At 57.4% G+C, this 13973-nt stretch overlaps 2 protein-coding genes across 2 annotated transcripts; one reads left to right on the top strand and one right to left on the bottom strand.

Annotated features, from left to right (window-relative positions):
* Positions 1–1141: 1141 nt before the first annotated feature.
* On the bottom strand, positions 1142–4338 carry LOC109450908 (putative gametogenetin-binding protein 1). The gene is made up of 3 exons (XM_019738662.2): positions 4071–4338; positions 3013–3152; positions 1142–1320 (listed from the first exon to the last, which is right to left on the bottom strand). The coding sequence occupies exons 1-3, from the start codon at positions 4165–4167 to the stop codon at positions 1270–1272; spliced, it is 288 nt and encodes a 95-aa protein (XP_019594221.2). The 5' UTR covers positions 4168–4338; the 3' UTR covers positions 1142–1269.
* Positions 4339–7165: 2827 nt separating this feature from the next.
* On the top strand, positions 7166–13763 carry BAK1 (BCL2 antagonist/killer 1). The gene is made up of 6 exons (XM_019738841.2): positions 7166–7408; positions 9447–9547; positions 10487–10622; positions 10931–11074; positions 12173–12353; positions 12471–13763. Exons 2-6 carry the CDS (start codon positions 9478–9480, stop codon positions 12573–12575), a joined length of 636 nt encoding a protein of 211 aa, XP_019594400.1. The 5' UTR covers positions 7166–7408; positions 9447–9477; the 3' UTR covers positions 12576–13763.
* The last annotated feature ends 210 nt before the right edge of the window (positions 13764–13973 follow it).

Below are 13973 nucleotides of genomic sequence, written 5' to 3'. Positions count from 1 at the left end.
GGAGGTGGGGACTCCCACCTTCCCTGGGCTGGGCTGGGCTGGGCTGGGGCAGGAGGCCAGTTGCTGCAGTTCTCCTACCCCCACCCAAAGCACATGCCATCCATCCAACAGACAGCTATTAATAATCACAATGATTATTAATAATCACAATGATTATTAAGAGCAGCGGCCATGTTCTGATATTGAACTTCAGCTCAGCAGCAGGCCTCCGGCTAGACATAGTGGGGGCCCGTGGAGAAGACCGGACAAGCGACTAGCAATTGTGTTGAAAAGAGTTGGGGGCAGAGTGAGCTCTCTCTCTCAAAAGTATGCTAGACCCTCAGAGCCTGGACTCACACAGAAGGGAAGGAACCGGGTCCCACGGAGCCAACAGGCCCTCCCTACGAATAGCACCTTCGAGTGTCCAAACCAGGCCTGGCCCCGCCCCCATCAGAGCCCTGTGTGAGGGTGTGCCCTTCCATGGCCAGTCAGGGCACAGCCTCATGAGCCCTCAGCTCAAGCCCACCCTTGCTCTTGGGATTAGGTAGAGTTGGGTTTTCTAGATGTCTGGCCTACCCTCTGCCCAGGATCCCCAGAGGTGCCAGGCACTGAGCATGGCAGAGTGGGCTGTGACCAGGGGCAGCAGGATGGGGCCCTCCTGCATCAACCCCAGGGACCCCTCGTTTGCCCCCCAGCCCAGCCCGAGGCAGGTCCCACGGTCTCAGGGGCTGCTTTCCTGGCTTTGTCCTTGTGCTAGCTGGGCAGGAACTTCCTGCTGGAGAATTCCCGGATCCTCCCTGTGAGGCCGCAAGCCTGGCCTGGGGACTTAGGCGGGAGGGAAGTCAGGGAAGCTCCTGACAACAAGGGCAGGTCTTGTGGCAGCAGAGGCTCCTGGGTTCTTCCCGCCCCCAGGTCAGGTGCAGCAGACCTCCTGTCCTCTAGCTCAGATGCCCCGCTGGGGCCCACGGTCCTGCAGCCCCATGGGCACGGACTGGGGACTAGACTGAGACCCCAAATAAACTGAGCTTGTTCCAAGTTGAGGACGAGGGGCGGGTCCACAGCCTGCCAGCCAAGGAGGCCAAAGTTAAATTGGGCTTTATTAATGACGTCACAGGCCTGAGTCTGATGGGGGGACAGCCTGTTGGGCAGGCCCACCCTGCAGACACATGGACACCATTTATCCCAAGACCCCCTGGCCCCAGGAGCTCCTTGGATGTTCCCTTAGAAGAGGGGGGCTGCATCCCTGTGCAGGTTCCAGGGATCGGGGGCAGGGCAGACTCAGCAGCAGCTTCACTCTGGAGGCCAGTTTCCCATCTCATCCATCTCCTCCAGGAGCAGGTGCTGGGGGGGAAAAGTGGGTGAAGGAAGATGCCTGGGCATCTGTGGGCTCTCCCCTTCTGGCTCTGCACCCCCAGAACCTCCCCATTTACTCCCCAGAGACAAGCACCCTGAGGCCCCCTTTTCTAGACCCACCCTACATCCTGCAGCTGACCCCGGTCCACCAACCCTGAGCCACCTCCCTCCCACAAAATGGAGGGACCCTTCTCCCTCCAATCCAACTTGGGGGTTCCTTGGAAGCCCTAGGAGTCAGGCACCCCAGCCAACCACACCCCTCTGTCACCTCTGTCCTGGACACCACACCAAGGGGGCTTTGCACTCTTCCCTCCAGCCTAGGGTGTCGCTTCAGTTGCCTCAGCACCCCTCCCCCAGGTCCCCAGCATTCCCCAAAGAGTGGGGGGCGGCTTCCTTCCCCCTCAGCTTGGTGTCCCTGAGGGCAGATAAGGAGAGAGTGGGGTGGTGATGAAGACAGGACCCCTGAAACTCCCACAGGAGGAAGATCTTTTTGAGGCAGCTGTGCCCCCAAAGTGAAGACTGAGCTGGGCCCCCACATGCCACCATCCAGAAACTCCTTAGGCCCCTCCAATGTTGCTCAGGCCACCCCATGACTGTGACCTCTGGGCCAGGGGCAGGCCAGCTCAGGGGGTGGTTCTGGAGGTTAGGGGAGGGTAGAAGGAGAGAAGGGTGAGTGAGTAACAGATCCCTTTAGGGTGAAAAGGCAGAGCATGGGGCCCTGCCAGGGCTGACAGGCTGTGTGGCTTAGAAGGACGTGGTACAGCCTTGTTCCCCAGAGCTCAGGGGGCACGTGGGCTCAGGGCAATAAGAAGGCCTCCCCTCGGTGCCTGGCAGGCCTGTATTCCTGATCCTTAATACTGGAGAGCCCTGTGCAGGGACAGCATCCAGCCTGTATCTCCTCTGACCCTGCCAACAGTCCCCTTTCACAGGCTAAGGAACCAAGGCTGTAGTCAAAGTCACAGAACAAGCTGACACTAGAACAGGGACTTGGACTAAAGACTCTGGTCTCCAAACCTTGTGCTCTTTCCTTTTGTAAATCACACAGACCGACAGGGGCACCTGTCCACTGAATGAAAGAATGAGCTGATGAACGAAGGGAAACTAACTCAGGAAGGATACCCACACGTTTCAACAACACATCCATCCACGTGCACTCAGAGAAGCTGGGACAGGCCTAATGTTTTAAGGCTGGTGTCAAGGAGGGTGGGCAGTGGGTGGTCCTTGGTGTGACCCAGCAGGGGAACTGCCTCACACCTATGTTTGTGGGAGTAGGCTTGGGTGTGAATGGGAGAGAAAATAGAAAAAGAGCAACATTATGTGAGTTACAGATGAACTGGAAAGCCTTAAAGCCACCTAGACAAATCTCCTCCTTGTATGGATGAGGAAATTGAGGCCCAGAGAGGGGAAGGGACTTGCCCAAGGCCACACAGCAAGTGAATGGCAAAGTCAAGCCTTAAAAATGGACATTTGGACTCTGAGTCAAGTGAGAGACAGAGAGAGACTGATGGAGAATTGTGTGTGTGCAGGGGGTCACGGTCCTATTCTCAGAAATACCACCAAGGAGAGATTCTGCCTTCCCTACCCAGGCAGTGGGGTAGGCGCTGGAGCCAGGACCTGGGCCTATGGAGATGGGAGGCCTCCAGCCCCATTTTGCAAGTATCCTCAGGCAGGGTGGCATACCTGGCCATCCAAAATGCCCGCCTCCTCCAAGGTGATCTCTGGTTGGGTCAGTAGCTCCCTGTCCTCGTGAATGCCCATCTTCCAGAGGCGGGACTCCCGCTGTACGACCAGAAGCTTCTTTAACTCTGACTCCATGAAACCTGACAGCCAGAGAGATGGGCAAAGGACAGGCAGGAGTGGGGTGGAGCAACCTGTTGGAGGTCAAAGGAAGAGGCGGCGGCTCCCTCTCCCACCTCCTCCCAGCCCTGTGGTCACCCCAGCCACAGTGCTTTCTTCACCCATTACCTGGAGCCAGCCAGATGCCACCTCCCCACCGCCATGCCTTCCTCAAGAAACTCACTCTCCATGGGCTCCCTCCTGCAAGCATGACTGTGTCTCATCACCTCTTGGGGAGAGCATGCAAGGGGCAGATATCTGCCCCCCATCCAGCCACCAACTCATGAGCATGGATCTGGAACCATCCAAACTGCCTCAGTTCAAGTCCCAGCTCTGCCACTTACTAGCTGCGTGATTTTGGACAAGTTACTTAACCTCTCTGTGCCTAGTTTCCTCACTGAAGTGGAGACTGTAATAGGACCTACCTCGGAGTCCTAGGGCATTATTTCGTGAAAAGGTCTTAGAAGAGGATCTGGCCCATAGAAATGACTATGTAAATGTCTACGATTCTTTCATATTATCACCAGCCCCCACTCTTTCCTTATCTGCCCTCAGGACACCCTTTGGGGCACTGTCACAACAGTGGATATGTGATAGGAAAACCAGGGATGGAGGTGGCCACCAAAAGAGAATTCCAGGCTGCGAAAGGGTGGGACTCGAGGAGCCACAGCCCCCACAGTCACAACCCCCACCTTCCTGCCTCCCAAACCTTGACAGAGGAGGACCTCCAGCCCAGCCACCCCCGCCCTCCGCCCCGCACTGGCCCCCACCTCGGGTGGTCATCTTAGGTCCTCTGGTACCACCTGGTGGTAAAAACTGGTATCGTACCTATGAGCCACTAGACAAAGTGTGATTTCCTCCTCCGGGCAGGTTGGGAGGGTAGGTGGGGGCAGCGCACTTACCCACTGTATCTGTCGATCTAAAAGTCTTATGGATTGACGACTGGAGTGTGGCACTGCCTGGGACACAGAGCTTGAATGAGCTGTTCTCTTCCTCCATTTCTTCTTCCTCACTTTCCTCCTCATGGAGTAAGGCTTCCTTGAGAGGAAGCTGAGGGTGTGCCAGGTCACTGAGCAGGTGAGGAGGACCCCAAGCCTGCAGTCCCAGCCCCACCCCACGTAAAACAGAAAGCAGGAGGGAACAGCCTCCAAAAGGTTAGGAAAGGGGACTGCTCGCCCTTGGCCCACGCCACATATCCTGGGGCCCAGCCAGAAGTGGGGAGGGGCCCCACCCAGGCCTCCCTGGCCCCTCCCCCAACTACTGCAGCTTGGCCCCACAGACCTTGGCCATGGTCGATTTCTGAAGCTGCTTGTACAAGGTGAGGAGGCGGTTCCAGGGAGTTGCCCCCACCGTCCAAGAGGCCAGCCTGAGGTCTCCTGTGATGGGACAATGTCACTGACATTCTAATAGCAATGGGAGGTGGCCCAGGCCCAGCAGGGCAGGGACAGCTGGAAGGTTGAGCTGTGGGTGAAGTTTCCTGGTTTTCTTTAGCAAACACCTACTATGTGCCAGACACAGTTCTAGGCACTTTATAAAGGACATCTCATTTAATCCTTGCAACTACCTCTGAGATAGGTACTATTACATTCCCATTTTATAGATGAGGAAACTGTGAAACAGAAAGGCTGAACAATGTGCCACCACACACAGCTCAACACAGTGGAGATGGGATTCAAACCCAGGGAACCTGCCTCCAGCATTCCCTTAGGCTGCGTCCTTCCAGGTCCCACAGCCCTGCAGAGTCCTAGAGGAGGAGGATCTGTTTCTGGCCCCGCCCCACACCTGTGGCCCCTCCCACACTCACCATCCCTGTCCAGCAGACACTCCTCCTCCTCCCAGTTGAAGGCTTCCGGGCTGACCTCCAGTGGCCCCATGGAGCTCTGCAGGCATCCTTTCTCCAGCTCCAGAGCTTGGGCAAAGTGGTCCCTGATCCCAAAGCATAGTCAGGTGGTAGTGGCAGGTGGGGCCCAGAGATGTGGCAAAGGCCCCACACCTTCACACACCCCCAAGCCTCTTCCACAGGCCCTGCTCAGAGCCCCTCCATGCTCCTGCTCCCAACAGCTCCTTGCTGGGTCCTCTGGGGCTTCATCATGGAGGTGGGAGGTAGCTGAGAGATGGTCTCCCTTCCTCACGGGGGGGGGGGGGTCAGGTCCAAATGGCAGTGGGAACCAGGAGGGAGAAAGTGGGGAGGGAAGGCAGGGTGGAGTGGGGCCGAGAAAGGAGCTGGGAAGCAATGGGAGCCCGCTCACCCTGGCACACTTCCTTCCCAGTCCCCAGCCTGTCTCCCTTTCCTTTAGGTGCCTCCATCCGCAACTCCTAACTTGTGGGAGAAACCTCCCTCTTCCCCACATACTCACACCCCACCTCCAGACTTCTCCTCGCCCTTGGTATGTCCATCCTTCCCCGTCCAGGTACCTGGTCCAGAGCTCCACGCATCCAGGGACTCGCATTCTGGCATCTCCCCCATTTGGGTCCTCCCATCTCAGGCCCAAATCCTTCCCGTCTTACATCCAGGCCTTGTCCCAGTACTTCCATCCCAGACCCCTTCCCATCACCCACAGCCCAGTCCTTCACCTGTCTGAGGTCCCTGTATCCCCAGAGGCCTTCCTTGCTGCCTCCTTCTCCTCCTCTTCTCTCTCTTTCTCAGACACCTCCTGGCTGCTTCTGGGCACAAATGACTTCATCTCTACACCCTGGGCCACGACCTTCAGGACCTCCACGGGGGTGGGGATCTGGGCCCCCATGTCCCCCATCCCCAGCCCTGAGGGATCGTTTGATGGCAGGGCCACAGAGAGGGTGTTGGGTCCCGTGGCGGGTGGCCTGGGCTCCTTCCTCCCCACCCCCTCCTGGTGGTCCATCATCAGGGGGACTGCATCCTGCTCTTGTGAGGGGCACGCCCGATCTCCCAGCAGAGCCTTGTCAGAGCTCTTTGGGCTGCCCTTGCTCCCCACCAGGCTACGAAAAAAGCGGAACATGGAGGAGCGGCCCAAAATTCGGTATCGAGGGGTTGGAGCTGGGCTCTCCATCCTGAGAGGGACCCTGACTCACAGGGAGGACCTGTAGCAGCCACCCCAGGACCAACTGCTTAAGAACAGGAGGAGTTTTCAAATGAAAACCTACAGTTGGAAACTTCCAGGAGTTCTAGAAGGCAAAGGTCAGGCAGGTGGGGGGTGGTTATGGGGGCGGGGCATGGTGGGGGGATTAGTTGGGGGCAGAGAGGGCAGGGGGTTGATGAGGCAGAGGAAGGAGGCTTGGGGAGCCAGTCTGGGGGCTGGCTGGTGAGGCTCCAGGAAGCAGGGGGTTGGAGGGTGGACAGTGGACCTGGACCCTGAGCATGATGCAGGCAGGGCTCTCGAGGACTCAGCACACCCTCCCTCCACCTGGCTTGTTCCTGCCTGTGGCTGCTTCTGTCATTGAGAACCATTGACGATGGCCGGCTGGTATCTGTGGCCCTTTTCTCTCTCCTCTGAATACTCAGCTTGCATGTGCCCATGTGGGGAGCAGACCTCACCACATTTTCATCTGTTTACCTGACTATCACCTTCAGGATTTCTACCTCCAGAGACCACTAGGTGCCTAGTACACGTCTTAGTTGTACGTTGTATCTCAATTTAGTATTATTATTCCCCACTGCACCTAGAGACTTGATTCTAAACCCAGCTTGCTGAGCTTGGGAAGAATTCCTTAAAACAGCTGAGCCTCAGCTGCTTTTGTTCATCAGTAAAATGGGTTTGGCTGACAGCACCTACTTCCAAGGGCTGTTGAGACGATTCAATGAGACGATGGCTACTAACGTTCATGGCACACAGTGCTGCTTAAGAAACGTCACCATCCTGACTTGTTTATTGGTATTGATTGACGGGAGGGGGGAAAGATCAAGGATCCAGAGTGGGAAAAGCAGCAGGGGAGGAGCCACTGCACTGCGCGGCCGAGGCTGTGGGTGGGGGCTCTGAGCCCAGGCTGCCAGAGGTACATCCGCATCCGGCTGCCGCCGAGCAACTTCCTCTAGAGGGAGCTGATTGGAGCCGGGAGCCGCCGGCCGGCAGCTCTATGATCACCGCTCGGAGCCTCTCAGTCCCCAGGGCTGCCTTGGGACGAGCAGAGGCTGCATCCAGATTCCAGGAATTCACTGACACCCGTTCCTGGAAGCAGGCCTGGGCAGCTTCGCCTGGGAGCAGCCGCTAGCCCCTCAGGATCTCCAGTCTCCTCCCATCCTAGGCCTAGGCTAGGGTCCGGACAGGTAAGCCGGGGCTGAGGGAAGGTGGAGGAGGGTCCTGTCCATCCTCCCCACCCTGGGCAACCCCAGGCCTAGGGTGGGGCAGGGAGCCCACTGGAGCCGGGTGGGAGGAGGAGCCTTGCCCGGGCAGCTTCACCAACCCCTGACGGGGGCCTGATTCAGCCAGGGCTCCCTCTGGCTGCCCCTTAGACAGCTTCCCCTCAAGCCCAGGCCCTGAGTGCCTGAGAATCGGGTGCCAAATAACCAGGTCTGCTAGCAGTCTGGGGGACGGGAGTGGAGGTCAGAGCCAAGGTCAAGAGCAGGGGGAGAACCCAGACGGCGCTTCCTGCTGCCCCAGGAGCCCTGGACTCCATCTGCAGCCCGGCCAGGCATTTTCTTTGGGGAACTTTCTGGGCCCAGCAGCCCCAGTAGGTAGGGTGTAGGGGACTCCCCTTACCAGGAAGTCAGGCCACTTGGATGGGGGCAGGGGTAGGCCCGGGTTGGCATAGACCTCTGGTTCGGGGACTGTTCTGAGACTCCACCTCCTCCCCAGAAGTGAGCCCTGGGGTCGTGGGAAAGGGAGGTGCAGGTTCAGTCAGCATCCTCTGGCCGTTGTCCTGGGGTGCCCAGATTGGGGGACCAGGGGAGAGGCACAGGTATCTTGTTCCTGAAAGAGCTGCCGGGATGGGGGTGTGCCAGGCAAAGGTCTATCTTGACGAGCACCCAAGTGTGGCAGAGGGAGGCTCTGCCTTCTCCCTGTTCCCGCCCTGAGAGTGGAGGGGTGGAGAGCTGAGTACACTGGTGGTCCAGCCCTCCCCCACCCCTTCTCCGTCCTTGGGGACTTTCAAAAATGGCCTCAGGTCTGAGAGGGAGGGGGTGAGGAAGGGTACACAGGCCTTCCCAGGGAGGAGGGGCTGTTCTGCCTAGCCCAGGGTGGGGGCTGTCCCCTCCCCAGGAATGGGGGGGAAGGGCACTCCCGCTGGTGATGGAAGCAGCAGGGGGGTAGGGGGAAATAAAAGGGGTGCAAATTGAAAGTGAAACAGCTCATGTCCCGGAAATACTCCCTGTGTCAAGGGTTCCCGGAGAACATTGGGGCTATAGCCAGGGCTAGGCAAGGAGGAAAATTGGGGCTGGGGACAGGAGAGCAAGTGGGGGTATCTGTGTGAGGCAGGCTGGGGTGCTGTGAAAAAGGCTCTGACTCTTGAGGGCTCCTCAGCTCACTGCAAGGCAGGAATGGGAAGGCACGGGCCACACGTAACCAGGAAAAGTTGCCCTGGAAAGCATACCCTCTGAGATCCAGAAACCAGAAGATAAATCTTAAGTGAGTGTTGAGTATATGGACTCATGGAAGTTCAGATAACCAACCTGACTCCCTGACTAGCTATGTGGCCTTGGCCAGTAACCTCTTTGTGCCTCATTTTTCCCACCTGTGAAATGGGTATAATGATGCTTATCTTGCTGAGCTAATGTGCATTTTCCACACCCCCTGGGGGTGCTCATACATGGTTGGAGTATACGATAGGCACTCAGGAAATATTTGTGGCTAATAGGCCTGAGGTGGAAAACAGGTGTGCTTTGACCAGCCAAGGGGAAGTGGGACCTTCGAGGACGACCTTCATGGGTCATTGGCTGGGAAGGTGGCAAGCTTGCGGTAAGTGCTGGGCTGGGTGCAGAGGGCCCATGAGCAGTGGAAAGAACCCCCAGCCTATGAAACTAGACTCACTTCCCAGGAGTGAAGTGAACTGTGACCTGAGACTCACTAGGGCAGTGCTATAGCCACCCCTCCTGGGGCCCTGGATGCCAGGGTGCTGATGCCTGGCTGGGAATCTTGGCTGCCTTGGTTTTCTCATCCCCAGGCTGCCCTGAAGTTGCCAGTGAAATGCTCAATAAGTTAGGACTCCACAGCAGACTCCACAGATCCAAGGTGGTGAAATAAGAATGGCTGGAGCTAGGACTGTGGGGTCTTTTGGGGAGTGGGGGGCCCCCTCACTCCTGTGTAGGAAGCTCTCATCAGTGGCCCCTGCTTGTCCTCATCTCTGCTTTTTTAAACCCACCCCCACAGGCTAACACTGCCCTCCACTGGGACCTGAAAAATGGCATCTGGGCAAGGACCAGGCCCTCCCAGGCAGGGGTGTGAAGAGCCTGCCCCTTCCTCCACTTCGGGTAAGGGTCTTTCTGTCCCCTCAGCTATCCCATAACCACCAGGGCTGTCTGTGAGGATGGAGAGAACAGAAGTGGACAGGGCCAGGCAGGACTTAGGGGCAGGCTCTCTTGCCTCAGTTTACTCACCTTGGATAAAGGAGAAAATATCTTCCCATCCAATGCAGGTGGCCCATTGGGCTCAGAAGCTAAAGTGAAGTCAAGGTTAACCCTGGGAGTGGGGAGGAGTGTGGGCCTGGGAGGTACAGAGGCTGGGAGATGCTAGGGAGTAAGCGTGAGCTGGGCTCAGGGCCATCCCAGGGCAGAGGGGTGGGATGGGGTTAGAAGGAAAGAAGAGTGGGGCGTGGCTGACCTATTCCTGCAGTAGGAGAAATAAGGAAGTAAGTTGGCTTATCACAGAGTCACGGCTGCTCAACAGGGAAAACTTTATGACTTTGGGGAGGAAGTGAGATGGCTGCACTTCTTCCCTCTTCTAAGGGGAGCATCAGGGAAGCCTGCTGCTCACAGCCCACTGCAGGCTGTTCCCTGGACTTTGGGTTCCATCCTAGGCCTGTCACTATTTCCCTTTGTGGCTTTTGTGGTCCCACATTCCCTAAGCTGTGAGAGCTGGGTCCCTTGTACAAGCTAAAACAAACTCAGGGACCCAATGTCTGGAATTATATCCCGGCTCCACTGCTCATTCCAGCTGTATGACCACCCTGTGCCTCAGTACCGCATCTGTAAAGTGGGGGTCACCTACTTCAAGGCTGTTGTGAGAATTAAATGGGAAGTGCCAGAAGACCACCTGGCACAGAGTGAGCACTAGGTGTCAGGTAAGGGCTGGAGTAGGGGCCCTGCTGCCAGGGGTGAGCACAGCTATGGCCTTGAGGAAGAGCAAGCACCCCCAGAGCACGGGCTACCAGGTCCAGCTCTTCCTCCCTGACTCCTGGCTTTGATCCTCAGAGGAGCAGGTAGCCCAGGACACAGAGGAAGTTTTCCGCAGCTACGTGTTTTACCGCCATCAGCAGGAGCAGGAGGCTGAAGGGGCGGTTCTACCCGCCGACCCGGAAATAGCTGCCTTGTCCCTAGAACCTGCCAGGTAAGCAGCAGCCCCCTGCCCACAGGGACGTCTTCAGGGAGGCAGAGGCTCGGAGTTGCCTTCAGGTCCTGGGAGCTGGGCGATCTGGGGGGGTCTTGTCCTCTCATTGTTGACCCTCTCTCCCCTTGGGCTCCCAACCCCATGTGGGACCCTGTCCCTGGGCCCAGCCCTTGTGTCTCAGAACACAGTCAGGACCTCCGAGGAGGGGTGCCAAGGCCAGGGGCATCTCAGACAGAGCCCCTTCATCGTGAGCCCAGACCCCAGCCCTGACTGCCATGTCTCTCACCTGCTGCCTCCTGTTCCTCCAGCACCATGGCGCAGGTGGGACAGAGGCTCGCCATCATCGGGGATGACATCAACCAGCGCTATGACGAGGAGTTCCAGACCATGTTACAGCACCTGCAGCCCACAGTAGAGAATGCCTATCAGTATTTCACCAAGATCGCCTCCAGGTAGCCCCGGCCCTGCCTCTCTGCTGTGCTGTCATCACCACACTGTGCCCTGCCCAGGGGATGGGACACACAAGCTTCTCTGCCAGTGTCAGGACACGCTCGCTGTCTCCATGTCTGCTGTTAATTTACATGTTGCCTGGGGCCCCTGTCTTTCTCTCTCTGGGTCCCAGACCCCACATCTCTGGTGCATGAGCTTACACCTCTCGTGCGTTCTGGCACTGAGGACTTGAGCGTTTAGGTTAGGACTGCAGACGGGCGGGGTGGGGATGTCCCCAGAGCCCCCCCAGCCCAGCTAGGACACAGCTGTCCTTCCAATTTGGAACCACATTTCACACCAAAGATGGTAAGGTTGCTACCCCCTACCAGGTCCTGGAAATGGCGTCCAGATGCTGTGATCACATCAAGAGGAAATCTGGTGTGGTGGTTAGAGACCAAATGCCTGGGTCACATCTCAGCTTTGCCTCTTACTAATTTGCGAAACTTTCTAGCCATCTGTCTCCTCGACCACAAAATAGGAAAAATCTGCTTAGAACAGAGTTTACATTTACAAGGTGTTAGCTGTTGTAACCATCTAGGTCAGGGAGGTCAGTCTCAGCAGATTTGAAACGGGGTGAAGGCAGGAGTAGGCAATAGATTCAGAATATTAGTACTCAGAGCTGGAATGTCCTGTCTGTGTCCTTAGAGGTCACCCCCCATCTCGCTGTGATTCCAGGACTTATCCTAACTTCCTCTTTGTCCTTTTCTCTCTGCTGCCCCTTGGGCTGCCAGGCCAGCAGAAATGCCCACAGGTAATCTCCCTGCTGCCTCCGTCCGCTCGTTCTGCCCTGCGCCCTCTCTGTGCCCTTTGCGCCCGCAGCCCTGGGGCAACACAGCAGCAGCAGCAACCCGCTTCCATGCCCTCTGAGCTTTCTCCTTTCACAGAGATGCAGGCTCTTCCCAAATAGAGGCCAGGCTGGGGCAGCCTCTGCCACCTTGATTCACAGCTAAGCCATTTTGCTTTCGAGTTGGGAGGGGTGGGGGACACGGGCTGGGCGAGGGGAAGCAGGCTGAGGGCCTCCTGGGGGGCTTCCAGTGAGGGTATCCGTGCTCTACCCGCAGCCTGTTTGAGAGCGGCATCAACTGGGGCCGAGTGGTGGCTCTGCTGGGCTTTGGCTACCGCCTGGCCCTACACGTGTACCAGCGCGGCCTGACTGGCTTCCTGGGCCAGGTGACCCACTTCGTGGTTGACTTCATGCTGCATCACTGCATCGCCCGGTGGATCGCACAGAGAGGTGGCTGGGTGAGTGCCAGCACTAGCACCGCTCCCTGCTGCCGGGCCGCCCCTCCCAGCCCCACCCAGTCCCTGGGTGCCCGCATACACTGCCAGCCCTTCTGTGACCGCTGTCTCTCCTGGCAGGTGGCAGCCCTGGACTTGGGCAACGGCCCCATCCGGAACGTGCTGATAGTTTTGGCTGTGGTTCTATTGGGCCAGTATGTGATACGAAGATTCTTCAAGTCATGACCCCTGGAGGGACCCTTTGGGGTCCCAGCTGAGACCCCAGCCTGGACTTTAGCCAAGCTTTCTCCCTTCGCTCCCGCCCCTCAGGGGTTCCCCCCACCCCACCAAGAGTACAGAAGCTTTAGCAAGTGGGCACTCCAGCTTTGAAGGGCCCCTGCCTAGGGGTCAGTCAGGATACAGGGGTGCCCCAACATTGCATGGTGCTAATGGGCCCCATCTCGGGGCTCAGCTCTGTCTGCTGGGTGTTGGGAAGGTTGATAACTTGGGAGCAAGAGGCTTGGAGTGGCTTCTCCCCAAGAAGTTTTTAACCGTTTTAGCTTTTTAATAATACCCTTAGGAGGACCTCCCCACCCCCATTCCCACCACTCTGCCCAAAGCCAGGACATCTAGTATGTGGGGATTAGTAAACCCCCACTGAATCCTGTTCTGGAAGTTTAGAATTTGAGAGCTGGGCCTGGAGCCCAGTCGTGGCCCTTCCTAAGCTTCATGTCCCCCAGGAACAGGACTGGCTGGGGGTGGGGGACAAGGACCTGCTCAGCTGTCCCCTGCACCTATTTCCCCCACCCTATATTGCCTTGGCTGTTGGACTCTCAGGGATTCTGGGCCTGGGGTGTGGGGTGAGGGTACAGGCCAGAGCTGTCTGAATTTCTCCATCAGGTTCTCCAAACCTGCCTCCTGACATCCTCGATTCTCTCCCCGCACCCATTACCACTTGCTCCCAACCCATTCATTCCTAGTAGTGCAGTCTGCCTGCCCCCATCACTCCATATAAGGCAGGCAGAGGCCCTGGGTGAGTGGAGAGCAGAGGCGCCCTCCTGGTGCACACCAGGGTTTAAGAGTGCGGTTCTTGTCAGGGAAACAGAGTAGGGAGCTCATCTTGAGGTTTGTGAGAGAGAAGGGCTGTGAACCACTAGGAACCTCAGGGTTGGGATCCTCCCACATGGCCTGGGCACAGTGTAATCTGGGGGTATGGATGGGGGAACTGTGAATACTTGAACCTACCCCCCCACCCTCTACACTCCTCACCTGCCCAAGCCCCTCCTTTGGGTGGGGGTGGGACAGCCTTGTCTGACTTGCACAGCCTAGGGATTTGGGGAGAGAAGTTAAGCCAAATGCGGGGAGGGGATGCAGATGGAGCCCACTGGCCACCCCCACCCTCTGAGTGTGTCTGAAAATAAACTGTCATCCCCATGTCTTGCTTGATAATTTTTGTTATCTACCCCTTTTTCCATCAGGATTGATTGGGGGAACCTGGGCTTTCCTGGCATTCACCTGGTTTATTACTGAATAAGGCCTCATCTTGGGCCTCCAGAGCCCTGCAGAGGGCTGGGTGTGATTCTCTAGAAGGCCTTGGCCGCTCCCCACCTCTCTCTAGCCCTTTTTCCAAGCACTTCCCTCATC

Source organism: Rhinolophus sinicus, linkage group LG05 (genome assembly GCF_036562045.2).
Source record: "Rhinolophus sinicus isolate RSC01 linkage group LG05, ASM3656204v1, whole genome shotgun sequence".
In the NCBI taxonomy this organism is placed as follows: Eukaryota; Metazoa; Chordata; class Mammalia; order Chiroptera; family Rhinolophidae; genus Rhinolophus; species Rhinolophus sinicus.
The sequence above is the reverse complement of the archived record's forward strand: the minus strand, read 5'-3'. Positions and strand labels throughout refer to the sequence as shown.